Source organism: Polyodon spathula, chromosome 3 (assembly GCF_017654505.1).
Source record: "Polyodon spathula isolate WHYD16114869_AA chromosome 3, ASM1765450v1, whole genome shotgun sequence".
NCBI classification, from domain to species: domain Eukaryota; kingdom Metazoa; phylum Chordata; class Actinopteri; order Acipenseriformes; family Polyodontidae; genus Polyodon; species Polyodon spathula.
In genome coordinates, this window is record NC_054536.1 from 34,926,970 (window position 1) to 34,944,215 (window position 17,246).

Sequence of the window (17,246 nt, forward strand, 5' to 3'; positions counted from 1 at the left end):
AACTCGTATCTACAGTTAAACATGGAGGTGGTTTGATTATGATATGGGGGAGTTTAGCAGTTCATGAACTGGAGACATTCATCAAAAGATCAAATGAATGCAGCCATGTATCAAAACATTCTACAAAGTACAATGATACATCTGCTTGTAGGCTGATTGGCACAGTTTATCACCAGATTGCAATCCAATAGAAAGACTTTGGGCTGAAAAAATTTGTAGCCAAGCATTGTGTATGCAACCTGTCTAAGCTGAAGGAAATATGCAAGACAGAACAGGCTCAAATTTCACCAACAAGATGTAACATGCTGGTTACACTGTGTAACAAAAAAAAAAAATAATAATAATAATTGTTCCTGGGTAGTAAGTAACCCATTTCCTACCCAGGAACTAAAATTGTGTTACATAGGGTTATCATACATATCTAAAAGCCTTAATAAAAGTAAAAGGAGGAAAGACAAAATACTAAAGCAGGGGTGCCAATATATCATGAATAAATACTTTAAATGAAATAACTTGGTTTGTTTTTTTGATAAAGATCATATGTTAAATTACTAGAAATTGTGTATTTAGCTTTTTGTTTTATTGTCAAGTGGTTAAAGTTTACTAAATGCTTGTCCTTAATCTGTTTTCTTGAATTAAGCTATAATAAGAGAAGGGTGCCAATACGTTTGTCTGTGACTATGTCAGTTTTCTGTTGTCATTGGGTCCCTGACACTTTTAACTGCAGTCACACAATATGTATTTCAACACTTTCTATATATGCACTGGAATTTACTTGTGATGTAAATGTTTTGCATATGACATATTATCAAATAATTAATCTACACCTGAGCTGAAACACATCTGTTCTTGAAAGGTCCACTTTGCATTCAACACTGCGTTAACACTGTCCTTCTGGGCCTATACACTATTGTAGTTATTCACGACTCAAACCCTTAAATAAAATGGTATGCAGAGGAATGAAAAACAAAATAAAATATCAGGTTATTATCATAATTCTGGTTTCCTGAAATAGAAATGTAACCATTAATAAATGGGTATTTACCTCTTAAAGACCCGAAACCTGAAAATTGTATGCCAAAGCTGCTCAGCGAGCCTGTAAAGGGCACAAAATGACTGCGCTCACAGATCTCAGTGTCATTTTTCCTTCAAGTCTGCTACAAACAAGAGTGCAGTGACCTTGGGTTAATTGTTACATTTCTATTTCAGGGAACCAGGGTTATGATAAACAAGTACGAAACGTAGCCATTATCGAATGGATAAGTGCACCAAGGGCAGTCTCTGCGGCTGACCACTCAGGAGCTGCAACAAGGTTGAACATAAGTTTTTCTGGGCCAGTATGGGGCTACTAAGAGCAACTTTGCCCAGTCCTGCCTGATCTCCTTCAGACACAGCAGAGATGCCACTGGTGTGCCAAGGCATCTATTCCCAACCGTTCCCTACCTCTTAATATGGAAAACCCGAGGGGACAGTGGGTTGATTCCTGGGAGGCAAAGAGCTTTAGCTGGTAATCAGCATGGACCCGGAGACCAAGAACACTCTGAGAAGGAGTGTCTGGAGAGGTGTGAGCTGGCTCATCACATAATTTACTTTAAGGCCCAACCATTGAAGGTGGCTGGTGACAAGTTCCATGCGGGCTTCTGTCTGAGCAGGAGACTAGGCACAATTAGCCAGTTGTCCAGATAGTTGAGTCCTCTGACTTGAGTCAAATTAGCTTCCATGCACTTCGAGAAGGCACGTGGCGCTAGAGACACGGAACTCGTATGTAGTTCCCTGAAAGGTGAACCGCAGATACTTCCTGTTCGCTAGTTTTATGGGGATGTGGAAATAGGTGCCCTTGACGTCCAAGGCTCTCCGATCATATCAGTCTTGAAAGGAAAAATGGTGCTGAGATCTGTGAGCCCAGTCCTTTTGTGCCCTCAGGGGCGGGGCCACCACTACGTCACAGGCTCACTGAGCAGCTTTGATATACAATTTTCAGGTTTCTGGTCTTTAGGAGATAAATACCCCTTCAGTAATGGTTACATTTTGTACTTGAAAGGGAACAGTAAAATACAAAAGATGTACATAAATCTTACAAAGCACAAACATGATGAAATCTTACAAAGCACAAACATCTATGAATTTAACCAACTGAAATCAATAATAATAAAATGCTCTGTAAAGACAGAAATGGCTTGTTAATGCTATGATGTGAATGGACACAGAATCAGCACAGTCTCCATTTAAGAAGCTGTAATTCAGTATAGAAACTGAACTGAAAGCTAGCACTTGTCTAGCTAGTTTAAACCCTCTTCCCCACACCACAGGGGCTCACTTAGGTAGAGTATAGTTGTACCCCATAGTTAATACTGAGGACAGGCAGGACTGCTTCCCCTTTAAAAAGCTGTCGTAACGACATTCCCTCTTCGCGTGCCCAGTCTAATCATCTCGTGAGGAACTTTATCCAGCTGCTCGTAAGCCAGTCGACCATTTTCTCCTGTAAGGAAGAACTCATTATGTTTTGTGTTGCTGCATATGGAAAGGACATCATACAGTATTTGAACATACAAATCATTAAGTTCCTTTCAGCCAACAGACATTCTGTGTTTGCTGAAATTTGTCTTTGCCTTTTCACTTGCTTGAAAATAGGACCCAATATTTTACTAGAGTGGCTCTGCACCACAGGCTAGTTGAAAATGATTATCAGCAGATTATTCCTAGTATGCCAACACTACCACTACAGATTTTTAAATGAAATGCTACATCTTAGACAATGCCTGTATAAAACCTAATTCAAAATCCAGGTAAATTACACCACATATCGTGAGACATAAGTTATTCCTAGTATAACCCTATATTGTTCATTTTAATGAAAGAATCAAAAGTCAGTTTTTTCTACCCAACTTCAAGACTTACCGAAGGTCAGAAGAGTTTCTGCAGCAACGTGTCCTAGTTCCTCATTGGCAGACTTGCACAATGAAACCAATGTGTCAATACTTTCAGTGGCCTAAAACAGAAACAAGGAGCTTGGTCATCCATCAAAACACTTCACAGGTTATTCAAATCAATTCTAGGTCTATGCCTTATAAAAGCTATATTTAAGGGTGCTGGAACTAGGGGTGCTGGGGGTGCAGTAGCACCCCCTGGCATTGCATGGCTTCCATCATATACAAGGGTTACAGTTTTGTTCAATCGTTTTCAGTGCCACTGGCTATATTAATATGCTTTCTGACTACAATTGGTAAAAAAATGTCAGCCAGATGTTCAAAAGAGTTACGAGTTTCGCATGGGCAGTTGCAGCAATTGTTTCTCCCTGCCTTGAGAGGAAATTGTGCCTGCAAGTGAAATTTAAGTATTTTTTCAACTCTGCAGAATGAGTTGTGAATAATTATGCAAGTCCACCTACTGTGTGAAATTCAAAAAATATGTTTTCTGTAAATCACAATTTTGGGGTCAAATTTGTTGCATGTGTTTGACTTAATTTGACTAATTGTCGCCCACTTGAGAAGATATTATGCAGATTGCAAATCTGTCACTTGAAGAGACGCACCAGTGTGCCATCAGAAAGAGTGTTCACTACACCACGTGATGTAAGACTGTATGTTAATGTAAGTTTATGTAAGAAGAGCTCTAAAGGCCAAACATATTGACAAGTTGGTGCTTTGAAGAAAACCTCAAGTGAACAAATGTTCAAATATTGCGTGTTTCAATTTAAAGGCTTATGTGATGTCCCTACAGCTAAGACTGAAGAAAAAAACACTGTCAACACAATTTTCAACCAGCGCTCCAGATATGCTGCATACTGGGTGTTTTAGGCATTGAAAAAGTATGAATTCCATATGATATTTAAAATGAATGCGTAAATACGCAAAGCAATTTTGCTGCACGTTATCAAGCTGCTTCTACTTCATGGTTCCTGGTGTCTCAATGGTCAATTATGAATATACTGCATGCAGTAACTAGAGAATGGATCATAGAGATGCCTGGACAGCTAATTGTAGCCTGCCTGGAAACTGACAGAAACATGTGACCAACAAGTCCAGGTTTTCAATTATTAAAAAAAAAACCCAAAAAAACCCCAAAAAAACAAAAAACAAAAACTAAAAAAAAAGTGTTTGTGACTGATGAATAAGCGGCTGGATTCTTGATCCTTAGTATTTTTCTGTACTGTCTCAGTCCTCTTCAACCTAACGTATCTATCTGTCAACCAAATTTTTGGAAGGTTAATCTATATATTAAATAAAATATTCTGTGTTTAGAGAGAGTTGGATGCTTTATATTGTTAAGTATCAGTACAGTGTTTTTGTTTGCTTTTAAATTTGTAGGGAGCGTGTCTGCAGCTTGGAAAGAGACAGCACAAGAAACTAACAGCCTAGTAGTACTAGCAACTTCATGGACTAGAATACAATTTATATTATGAAGGCAGAACTAAATGGCTGTGAAAATACATTGTTGGATTTTTTTTCAGGTGGAAAATAAAGGAAAGGGAACTTTTTGTTGTAAGATCACATTTTTGTACAGTAATTCAAAGTAACATTAGTTCAAATGTAAGGCTGTACTTAATGCATAAACCATAAGTTAGCATTTAAGTTTGTACAGCATTTATTAAAAGTATTCATGACGTCAAGGTAATGTTGCATTACTCATAGGGCCCTATTCATAAAAGTAGTTGTCGACTGGTGTAGTAAAACAAATTTTGTTTAAAACTAACGGAAGTCGTCCATATTGCTATTCATAAAATGATCTAAGAATACGGGCGACTGTCGCAAAGCACTTTCATGTAATTCTAGTAATAATAATAATAATAATAATAATAATAATAATAATAATAATAATAATTTTGAAAACTTAAAATGTTAATCTTACCAATTCTCTACGATTATTATTATTATAGTATTATATTATTCTAGCACCTTTAGCAATAATAACCTCTTTTAAATGATTAGGATGTTTGTCAATAAGCTTTTGGCATGAATTTTTAACCATTCTTCAATGCAAAATTGTTTGGGTTCATTCAAAATCCATGGACTTCTCTTGTGCACAGTCTTCTTCAGCTCATCATTCTCAGTTGGATTTAGATCAGGACTTTGACTAGGCCATTCCAGAACCTTGATTTTATTCTCTGTTAACCATTCTGAAGTAGATTTTGATGTGTGCTTTGGAGAGTTTTTGTGTTGGAACGTCTGCACCACTGTTAAGCACTATCGTATTCACAACACCACTTGCACCCAGAGCACTCACCGTTGGACTGGTGATCGTGTAGGTGTTATTATTTTGGCACTGAACCCCATGGTTTTGACTGGCTGTACACGTCATTGTGTTTAGTCAGTGTTGTTATTTAAAAGCAATTAATAAAGCTTTGTTTTCACCATTGAACTGTTGTTGGAATGTTGTTACTAAGCACTGCATCACCGCTACATCTGTGCACTACAAACCACTCTGCCACACAGTACCACGAGTCTTGTACTTCATGATAATAGAAACAATAATTGAAAGTGAGATACTTAAATGTTTGGAAATCTTCTTGTACCCATTTTCCAGCTTCATGACAATAAAAAAAATTCTGCCTAAGGTCTTCAGATAGCTCTTTACTTTTTCCCATATTGACTTATTGGTAATGACAGCAATCATCCTATACGTAACCCTTTTATACTTTCTAAGAATGTTCACCTACAATCCAGCATTTTCTAAACTTGTCTAGAATTAGGTTCTGCATTATTATATTGAAATATCTAGCACCTTGTAGACAATACTATCATAGCATCAAAGGTTATGAATACTTAAAAAAAAAAAAAAAGTTATTATTGCTAAAGGTGCCTCAACTAATTAATTAAATGTTCCTTGTCATGGTATGAATACTTTTGAATTAGCATTTTTGGAGTTTTGCAAAAAAGATTGTTGAAATAAATAACTCTCATCCACAAAAGCAAAACTTTTGCTATAAAAGATTTTTCCTAAAATTCTTTGTTTTCGAGAATTTGCAAGAAATTATACATTTCCATTGGGGTATGTAAACTTTTGACTACAGCTGTGTGTGCGTGTGTATAATCTTCAGCCTTTTTCTTTTGTTTTAATATACAATCGCCTTACATTGTCGGCACCTAATTGTGGTTAAGCATTGCAGAGCACAGATGTTACTTTTTTTCTAATGTCTATCTATCTATCTATCTATCTATCTATCTATCTATCTATCTATCTATCTATCTATCTATCTCTGTGTGTGTGCTGGATGAAGGCTTACCTAAGTTTATTCCACAAAAGCTTTGCTGTGTCCCTCATCCATGTTGCTCCGGCGTGTTTCCTAATTTCATCTTGCCATCCTCCTGGAGGTCTTCTTGGTCACTTTATATCTCTTGGGATCCAGTCTAGTATCTCCTTGGTCCAGCGATGGTCTGTTCTTCTTGCTACATGTCTGGTCCACTGCCATTTCAGTTTTTTTTCATTCTTATAATAACATTGCATACTTTTCTTTGCACTCTTATCCATTCCTTCCTTTTCCTTTCTCTTCTTGTTATTCCCAGTATGCATCTTTCCATACTCAGCTGAGTCCTTGTAATTTTTGAGTCATTTTTGCATTAAGGGTTTCTAATACGCAAGTTAGCACTGGCAGCACTCATTGGTCGAAGACTTTCCTCCTTGAGGCATAAGGGTAGTTTCCCTTTCAGAACCATGCTTAGTCTTCCAAAGGCACTTCAGCCTATTTTTGCTCTTCTGTTGATTTCGCACATTTGGTTCTTCATTGCCAAAACTAACTGTCCTAAGTATACATAGTTATTGACTTTTTCAAGCTTGATCTCATTGACTTCAATTGCCTGTGGAGTGGTATATTTATTGAACATGACTTGAGTCTTCTTCAGGTTGATTTTCAAACCTGCTTTAATGATAGCCTCGTGTAGTTCTTGTTTACTTGTTTGTAATTCTTTTGGGCATGTTGTAGATATGAGGATGTCATCAGCAAATCGTAGGCGATGTTGCATTCTTGTTTATGGTGCTGATCAAGTCTCTATACGTTTTCTCAATTCCTTGTTTTTTCAGAGAGACTAATACAGAGCTTGTGTAAACAGAGTCAAAGGATTTTTCACAGTCGATGAATCCCAAGCAAAGTGGTAGTTCATACTCATTGCTGGTCTGAATCACTTGCAGAACAATTTGAAGATGATCCATTGTGCTAAATACACTCCTGAATCCTGCTTGCTCATGTCTTTGTGCCTTGTCAAATTTATCTTGAAGTCTGTTGGTGAGAGTCTTGGTAAAAATGTTGTAGATTATAGGAAGTAAGCTAATACTCTGTAGTTCTTGATGTCTTCTTTATCTCCTTTCTAATGTAACAATATCACTGATGCATTGCTCCAGTCGTTTGGCACTATCTTTTGCTTAATACAATTTGTAAAAGCCAAGACAGTACTGATCATAAAACAAGGAAACCGTTACTTGGATCATGGCAGTGTTCTATCTATTTGCTCCTATTTTTTTTTTCTTTCGTTGTCAGAATTTTGATGATTACCTACCTACTGCGTGTTCATTTTTAGCGTTCATTTAAGGTATCAGAAAAATGCTTTAAAAAAACTATTAGCAAATTAAGAGTTTTGGGTAGCAAAGTACTACCACACATATGTTAACTTACTGACTTAATATGTTAGCACCACTGGTGATTTATAGTATTCACAGATTGTCAAACGGTTTATGTTAACAGAAAAACAAAAAAAGAAAAAAACATAGTGTGTGAATGCTGCCTGACGATCCTTCAAAGGTTTAGAACTACCTTTGAATTCCTGGCTATCAAACGAACCATCGAACTTTTGAACACAAAACCACACTGGGGTTTGAGATCTGTCCTCTAATTCACTGCAGGAAGAGATTAAAAAAAAAAAAAAAAACATAGGAACAAGTGTTCTGGCTTTTCTGTTCTGTACCACATCATGGATTTTTATTGCTGTGTTACCTGATTGACAATGTGGGCAATATCCTTACAATATCAGTAAGCTAGAGCGTCCATTTTGAAAAGAGCTTTAAAACAGACTTTAAAGTTATGTGTAAAAAGTTGTCAGGATGTTAACAATGAAAAAAAAAATTACAGGTACATTATTTACACAGTTATAGCAACACGTGGGACGTGCAGCTCTGTATTTTTCAGAACCCCACTAATTACTCTTTAAGGACCGTAAGCTAAGGGTTCATTGATTGATATAAATGAAATATTGCATTTATAATTCAATCGGTATAAACAGATGAACCTAGTTTGAGATTATTCTGAGAAGGCTGTTGTGAAATTCCTAGCATCATGGTAATCATGGGGAAGCACCAATGTAGCTCTGTGTCCTTTCCCTGGTTGGCATTTTTAGAGCTTCATTGGCCTTTTGGTTATTTGTTTTGATGTGCATATCTTAACACAAGATTTGCAAAGCGAGTGTATTGCGCTGGGGAGGCAAAATGAGCTGATCCCTGGAGCCAGCATTACACTTCAGCAATCAACACCAGACAGAAGGATATCTACATCATCAGATGAAAAACAGCGCAAATGGATGGAGATGCAGATGGATCACATTAGTTTACTGCAAAGCTATGTCTTGGAGAGAGCCTAGTTCAAATCAGCATGAAGTTCAACATCTACTCTCATGTAATGGAAATCATCATCTGTCTCGGTAAGACGATGATTCTTCAGTCTGTCCCTTGAACTGACTCATTCCCAAAAACTACAGTAAAATGATGGTATGATGATGTCACAAATCTAGAAAAAGAACATTTCATTCTTGGTGTGCAAATACACCTCAGTTAGGTGTAGTCTGAGTTTCAATTAATTTCCTGTTTAGATTAATTTAAATGCATTCATTTCCACAGACTTTCAATACCGCCATTTTCCATGCAACTCTTTTTAATTTCACAGATTTAAGAATATAAGAAAGACACCTGCAATGCAAGCAGAGTTGAATAAAAATTGCATAACATCACAATATCTGGCCCTATGACCCTGGATGTATTTGCATGTATGTGACGACCATGGGTATATTTCCATGTGTAGCCATTTGATGATCTGGGTAAATGAATACTGCCTACTCCTAGCATGTTGTGGGTGGGTTGGGTGAAATGTGTAGCCTATAATTTTTGGATTAGTAACTCTCTGGGTCCTAATTTAGGGAACACAGAATGTACCACATTTTTAGGGGCAGTGCGAGAATTAATGAGGGGCTACCAATATCAACCTGACAAGGACCACCTCCATTTCAAAGTACCATGTTTTGTATTTATTTATTTATACATATTTTTATATATTTAAGTATCCACTTATTAGACTGTATTGAAAATGTCAGTTTGATAGGTGCTTTCTGTAAAGAAAAAAAGCTTCTGCTTTTGATTGTGATGGCTGGGTAATGTAAACGAACTTGAATGACCACTTAACTAATTGTAACTCACTTTAAGGCATCTAAGTGCCACACAAGCAGACATCTGCAGCTGCATACTGGGCTCTGATAGTGCTTCGGTGTAATACAGAACAGCCTGCAACATAAAAAGACAAACACAGGTATCAGCACTGTACTGACTAGGGGTGTGTCGAAACTTTTATTTTCCAAGTAATTACCTTTAAGAAATGTGAAGTTGTTAGGTAATCATTAAATGGAATAAATTGTGTTATTACTCAACACAAAAATGTGTTCCCATGGTTTCCCTTGTTTACACAATTATTAAGTTTCAATCAATAACAATCTGATCGTGATCAAACTAAAATGTGTCATATTCGCAATGCATTGTGAGATTGCAGTCCTAGGTGAGGTGTTACTGTATCTCTGATTAAACTTAACAAGGAAGTATATACAGCAGTAACTTAAGTTCATGTTTACTTGATGAATCGGTTCCAACAATATTTTTGTTGTCTGTTTGCTGCCTTGGTATATCAATAGAAATGTCAGCACCCTGGATGAGAGGAAAATTAGCTTCCAATCGGCTTTTAAAACACAGTGAAGTGAATTGCCATTGATTGGTACTCAGTTGTAAAGGTGAGGGAAGGGTAGCTTTTCTTGTTTTGAAATCAACACATAAAGGTGTTTCTTAATTTGTTTAATGCCTGCCAACAAATACTTACCATTTGGAAAATATGAGTATCGGCACACCCCTTGTATTGACATTTACAATCTGTCTCTGTAAATGTAAACACTTTATTGTTCACTCTTACAGCTTGTCTTTGGAAGCCTAGGGTTTATAATTTATAACCAATAGTCAATTCACCACATATTTTGTTATGCTTTCATTGTGCTTTACAATACTTTGATATACTTTCATCATTTTTCATAAAGGGATCCATTGTAATATTTTGCCCATATTGTAAAACAAGGCCAAAGCAGCTGGTTTGCCCTGTAATAATCTGACACTTTCCCCTCCCCAGTAACATCAAGGATGCAGTACTCTCTCAAGGATGAAGCCACAGTAACAGAGTGTGTCTGGTTTTTGTCGTTGAACTTCTACACACCACAGTGATGGAGCTCACCTTTTCCCTAAAGTGTTTGTCCTGCCCGGCTGCTTTAAGAAAGGCTGCCACAGTCTGACTGACTTCAGCGCTGTTTCTGTTGAGAAGTGAGGCGAGAACCCTGAGGGTTTCTTGCCGTGGTTGCAGGGCTGGGGCCTCCACCTCCTGCAGCTTCCTCAGCACTGTCTCGGGTGGCGCAGTGTGCAGGATCTCCACCAGCAAGACTGAAAAAGTGCCAAGGAGTATTTTGTATCAATATTTCTTTAAAGCCGTTTAAACTTTTTTTTTTTTTTTAATTTACAACTGGATAGGTTTCTAACAAACATTAGGTAAGTGCCTGTCCTGGTAAGATAGACAGCGGGGTAACAAGTGTGATACACTGCTTAGTTGCTTCTGTCTTCTACAAGTGGGTTTTCAAAAAAACAATCTGGACCATCTGGATTAATCTAGTAACAAAGCAATGCCTTTCCACAGCTGCACCCTAAAAGTCTCCTCTTAAGTTTATTTGCAATGCTGTGTCTGAAGTATCACTGCACACTTTTTCATAGTCTGCGTTCCCATATCTGTTTGACCTAACTGATCTTCACCACTTTCAATAGGTAGAGCACCAAACCCTCGACCCACACACAAAGGGTATTATATTCCATGCACTTGTTTATAAGTAATTGCATTAAAAAGAGTACACAGAAGTAGAAGAGGGCAGACTAACACTGATGTCTCTCGCCAGTGTTATAAATAAAACCACATATAAATAAAATCCACATCCAATCTTCAGCAGGAGGACAATCTACACCAAAGGATCTTCAAAGGCAGCTAAAGGATGACCCACTTTTATGAATAAACCTGACTAACAAAGTAATATTGAAAGAAACATATAAAATGAAATAACACACATTTCACTGAAGACATTGAGAAAATGTATACTGCAGTCTAAACATTTGTCATTGATTAAAACAATATGTTAGTATTACTACTTATACCACCACTGAGTGTTTTATACCGATATCAATGAAACTGACCATTAACCACTTAATCCAATATGGTTCAAACTGCAGGAACCCTGCAGGATTCTCAAGGCATCTGTATTTCAATTTGGAATGGCTGAATCCAGTGGCGGGGTTCTAATCCCATACCTTCATTGGCTGTGTGGATCAGGTAGTCCTCAATGTTGGACACTCCATGTGTGGTCATGTAGTTGTGAAACTGGAAGATAGTTATTACATCTGGCGAGAGACTGCAGCTGGAGGAGGAGGTGGAGACCAGTTCACTTCTGTCCATCATTTCATTCACCACACATCTGATTGCTGAAACACGGATAGAGTTGAATAATAAATACAGTGTAACCAAAGCAAACAGTGTGTCTAATTAGGTGCCCATTAATTAGGAGCAATTCACCATTTCTTAATGCTATTTTAAAAGGCCTGTCAGTCTGATTGGGGTTGCAGAAATACCAGCTGAACAATTATTCAACTGTTATCAATCTCTGATGTGTGAAAATTGCTTTAATCTTGAAAAGTAATGCATCAAATTATACATAACATTGTAAAAAAAAAAAAAAAAAAAAAGAAAAAACATATTGTATAGGTTTCCAACATCCACTGGAAACATTAAAATTTTACGTTACCAAATTAATTGCTTTTCAAAATATTTTTGCTGGTTAAATTTGTTAAACTAAATACATACAGTATGTACAGAATTTACATCCTCCTAGTTTACTTAGTTATTTAAACCAGTGGTACTCAAACTTTTTGGACCTTGCCCCCTTCCTCTTGTCTGTGTCATTTGACCCCCTCCCTCCTTCCCTCCCTCCCTCACTCCACGCGCACACATCTACATATTCCGGTAAAAAAAAAATCCAACGTGCCACTGGCCTCTCTATATGTCACTGCTGTTGTGTTTTTTTCTTTTGCACAAACAAGCCACTGATCCATCATAATAAGAGCAATGACATTTTACCCATTGTAACCAATGCTTACTAATGTGTTCCTACACAAGCAAATGAATTGTGATGCCAAATGCAGATGACTTGCATGATAAATGGTTTATACCTAAAGCAGCACCGCCTGGATATTTTTCCTGAACTGCTGCTGCAAAACAGTTGTGCATCTGCTTCATGACTCTGTCGACGGAGGCGTGGAACACACTGCCTGGCCCGCTGCACTCCTCCCAGAACGACAGCAGCAGCTTTTTCTCATCAAGGGCTGGGATTGCTGAGAACACACAGAAAATCGTAAGACATGGCCCTTCCATAAAGGGAACAGGTATTACCACAAAAACTACAACTCACAGAAATTCAACACTGTTCTATTACTTAGAGAATTATAGAATACAGTTGTGCACAGAGTAAGAAGCCAATACCTTAAAGCCAAGTTAAGTCAAAGGGAAGGCTTCAGTTACATTTTGCCCAAGGAATTAATAAAAATATAAAGTCGACATCTCAAATGGTATATGAAATATTAGCAGCTGAAACAGCGGTGGAGGCAGATTTACAAAAACATATAATCTTTAATCGGAACCACAGGGTTTCCAAAAAAGAGTTTGCCTACGAGTTGAAGTAATTTATATAAAAAGAACATGTCTTGGGATGTACCATACTAACATTATATTTTTTACCATGCTTTACCAATGCTTATATTACCTGCACTCTGATTGGCTGAGCTAGAGGGATATAATGACGCATTAAGGCACAATGGGATGGGTTGACATGATACAGCTCTGGTGGTGTAGGACAGTGTGTTGTTTTTTATCTTGTAGTTTTTTTTTTTTTTAAATTTAGTCATCTCCAATTTTTCTCCTCAATTTAGTGTGCCCAATTATTATTATCTGTATCCTCGGCTCACCTCTCGCTACCCACCCCCCTAACGGAGGCTGACGCACGCGCCCTCCGAAACATGCTCCTGCCAATCCATCATTTTTCGCACGGCGGATCCACAGCGAGGCCACCAGATCTATAGTGCCGGAGGACAACACAGATCTGGAGGCTCCACTGCAGAACCACAGGCGCCCTATCGGCCACAGGGGTCGCCGATGCACGGTGAGCCATGGATTCCCCTGCCGACCTAAGCCCTCCCTACCCAGGCAGCGCTAGGCCAATTGTGTGCCACCCCCTAGGAACTCCCTGTCACAGTCGGCTGTGACATGGCCTGGACTCGAACCTGCGACCCCCAGGCTATCGGGCACATCCACGTGGAGCGCTTTTGCTGGATGCGCCACTCGGGAGCCTTTTCTTGTAGTTTTTTTAAATTACTGCTAATAATATGCTGTTAGCATTGTTAAGTTCTATGATGCACTAAATTCCCTTTTCATTAGAAAAGCGATTAATACCAGTTTACAAACTTAAAGCTTGATATACATGTTTATTCCTCAAGGAACCGGCATCAAAAAATTCTCTGAGGAGACTGTTCAACTCGTCCTTACAGAGTATTACCTTTTTCTTGGAGCCAGTTTTGTAGGATTGTCACAGCACAATTAGAAGCTTTATTGTGTTTTTTTTTTTACTCGTTTTGGTAAAGTTCAAGTTGATTCAGTTTTGGTTCCATTATTTCACTGTGCCGTTTTTCTTTAAAAAAAAATTAAATTACTGGTACTTTGTCCGGTTCAGAAAATTAATCTTCATACAATTCTTTAACAGCTTTTCCATTTAAAAAAATTTGATTCTGGGTTTGAATATTTTTTTTTTAAATTGAGTGATTACTTATGACAGGCTCTGAAGAAGGCATGGATGACTGGCCAGTTATTTCAGCAGTGATTGCACAAGTGGCACAACTCTCTTCGCACAAGGGATCGCCGTATATGAATTGTGGTTGACAACATCTTGGCGCACTCCTATGTTTAATAAAAATTGACCTCTAGTTTCTGCCACCCAACACCACCAGCATAATGCAGCTGATGGACACGGGGGTGATCAAAAACTGTAAGGCGCATTACAAGAGCCGGCTCAACCATCACATCATCACTGCATTTGATGCAGATCCTGAGAAGAAAGCCAAGGATGTTTCCAAGCGCATTACACCTGGCAAACGAATCTTGGAATGCAGTCAGCTCACAGACTGCTTTGTGCAAGGGCGGCTTCTGCATGGACGAGGCAGCAGATGTGTCTGATGAGGATAATTCACTTGTAGATGTTCCAGTTCCTGAAAACATGACGTCTGAAGAAATTGAGGAATTTGTTGACGTGGACAAAGACGTTGAAATTGCTGGTGAATGTACCGACGCTGAGCTTTTGGAGGTTATAAATGACAGCAAACATGTCAAAGTTGAAACAGCAGAGGGAGATTTTGACGATGACAAGCACCGCCACCTCTCACCTTAGCCCAGAAGTTGCAAACGTTGGACCACTGTAATGGAAATATAATGAGTTCTGGTTGGAAATCTCCCTCCCGAGCTGAGAGGGCACGAAGTAGTGAAGGGGAAAGTCTTTGGACGGGCTGGCCAGACAGTTCATTTCCAGGGTTGGAAAGTGGATCAGCCTGGAAGAAGGCGAGACTCTGTTGCAGGAACGTATTGACCTGGAAGGTAAACGAGGCAGCAGCTGCAAGCCATAAAGGCAGCTGCAATCGTTTACCAAAGGGGTCGTGCATGATAGCATAAAAGGGCCGGAGAATCATTAATCTTTTCCTTCGCTTGGGTTTTGTTCATTGACCTGGAAGGACTGTGAGAGCCGCAGTAGTTACTGCCTGTGAATTGTCATTTATGAAAAGAATATTCGTGAGTGTTTGTTTTTTTTTCTGTGTTGTTAGTAATTGTCTTGTTTGTTGAACCACCAGACAGCTAAATACGTTTCCAGAGCTGTTGCTTCTGGGCCAGCACAAGCCGGAACAGCACTTCACAACAGTTACTAAAATGACTTGTTATCAATCACCACGAACACTATTACACACACCCCGGACTGGTGACTGTGTTTTAGTATTGTGGGGCCGATAATGATTATTGTTTGGGACTGTAACCCCGTTTTGTATTTGGCTCCACGCAGTACACATTGTTGTGTATTGCTGGGGCTTTTTTTTTTGGTCACCAGACCCGGAGTAAAAAAAAAAGAAAAAGCTTTCCAAACCGGATTACAATTGTCTGTTATTACTCCTGCACTGCATCACCTCTACACCTGTGCACAATCACCAGCCACTTTACACAAACCACCTTAGACAATTTGTGCAGGAAATTGGAATGCATGCTGTGCGGTCCCTTCTGAGGATGGTTCAGTCACAGAAACAGTGCACAACTGACTCCTATTTGAAATGGGGCATTTAACATTTACAGGTACTGCAGTGCTGTATTCATATTGAAATGTTTTCTGATTTACTTCTTTTCATTTTCATTTAAAAATGACCAACTTGTATTGGTCACCAGCTCACCAGAAGCTTCTGGAATTGTCAGCGAGGGCAATGGTGCAGGTTATATTCAGACCATGCAAAGTTTTCAGTAAATCCGTAAACTCTGCACCTATTAACACCAGCTAACTCCTCTTATCTATTAGCGCAATGTGATGTCTTGACAAACATTAAGTTTATTACCAGTACCATGTAAAACCTGGCCAAGACACCATGCTTGGATTTGAGTAAATGCGCCCTCTTAAGAGTAGGGTTACAATAAGGTTAAATGAATGCAGTCACTTTAATCCGGACTTAATCAACATTAAATCATTATACACAAAAGATTACTGACCTGCTATAAATTGCAGTGACAATATATTCGATTGGTAAGCACATACATAAGTAAAACCAAAAGCAAATCCAAAATGTAATGTTATCTTTAAAAATAAAATAAAAAAATACAGCACAACAAATAATCTACCAAGAAGGTTTTTTAGGATATAAAATAGCTAATTTAAACAAGAAACAACTATGTCAAGAGAACATATACTGTATGTCACAATCAATCATGCAATATAGAAACTAAATTGTAAGTGAAAGAATGTTAGTTTTATCGGATACCTTTATATGAAGCCACTAATACCACCTAGTGGTTAAACATGTTAATCCCATGTAATTAATAATAATTAAAAAAATGTTATAATGTTTTTTTTTTAATGCAGGTAATATGTTTTTACTCAGATTTCCACTTTATTAAAACGACCATATAATTATAAAGGCACATAACCCTGAATCCCCAAAAACTGACGATAAGTGTAGATGCAAGACATCATGGCTAAGACTCTTATAAATCTGCATTAAAACACACACAAGTGGTGGCATTTACATTGATAAAAAACACATTAAATCGCTGTAACTGGATCTAAAAGATTTATATTTTTCTTCAACAATTTTCTAAACAAGACATGGGAGTTTTTGTGCATAAAAACAAGATATCATCTAAGGGGGAATTTGTAAATTCATACAAGCTCTCCTCACAAGGATGCTTAAAGAGTCCCACCTGTGTGCACACCTATTTGCAAGATGATACAGTAAGAACATACAGCACTGTATTACCTTTTCCTTCCATGGTTTACAGGATACACTTTAAATATTGCTCTCCAGCTGTGGAAATAGCTAGCTGAAATCTACTTGAAACCACTGTTTTCTTAATGGAAAGAAATACCTCTAAATTCTCAAAAACTGTTTAAGATGTCATTTCAGTAGAGACTACCATTTCTCTAATGTTTTGTTTCACAGAATTTCTCTTTATAAAATTTGGGTTCTTAAAGATCACTTGTGTTTCCAACTTGAAAGTAGATTTTAAAGAATAAGAAAAAACAAAAACAAAAACAACTTTGTATTACTTTTAGATTTGTATCTTGTATTTGGAACCCACAACCATTTTTGGGCAGACACCTGAAAATAAGGCATTGACCCCATAAAATTACAAATTG

At 37.9% G+C, this 17,246-nt stretch overlaps 1 protein-coding gene across 5 annotated transcripts in view; it reads right to left on the reverse strand.

The window, feature by feature from the left end:
• Positions 1 to 552: 552 nt before the first annotated feature.
• The window catches only part of ripor2 (RHO family interacting cell polarization regulator 2), a 116,938-nt gene continuing 100,244 nt past the window's right edge, over positions 553 to 17,246 (reverse strand). For all 5 annotated transcript variants that reach the window (XM_041245134.1, XM_041245137.1, XM_041245135.1 and 2 more), the window contains exons 17-22: positions 12,490 to 12,651; positions 11,575 to 11,745; positions 10,463 to 10,665; positions 9,394 to 9,477; positions 2,899 to 2,989; positions 553 to 2,479 (exon numbers count right to left, since the gene is read on the reverse strand). In XM_041245134.1, the coding sequence (XP_041101068.1) occupies positions 2,379 to 2,479; positions 2,899 to 2,989; positions 9,394 to 9,477; positions 10,463 to 10,665; positions 11,575 to 11,745; positions 12,490 to 12,651 (812 nt within the window). In that variant the 3' untranslated portion in view covers positions 553 to 2,378. The remainder of the gene's footprint in view (positions 2,480 to 2,898; positions 2,990 to 9,393; positions 9,478 to 10,462; positions 10,666 to 11,574; positions 11,746 to 12,489; positions 12,652 to 17,246) is intronic.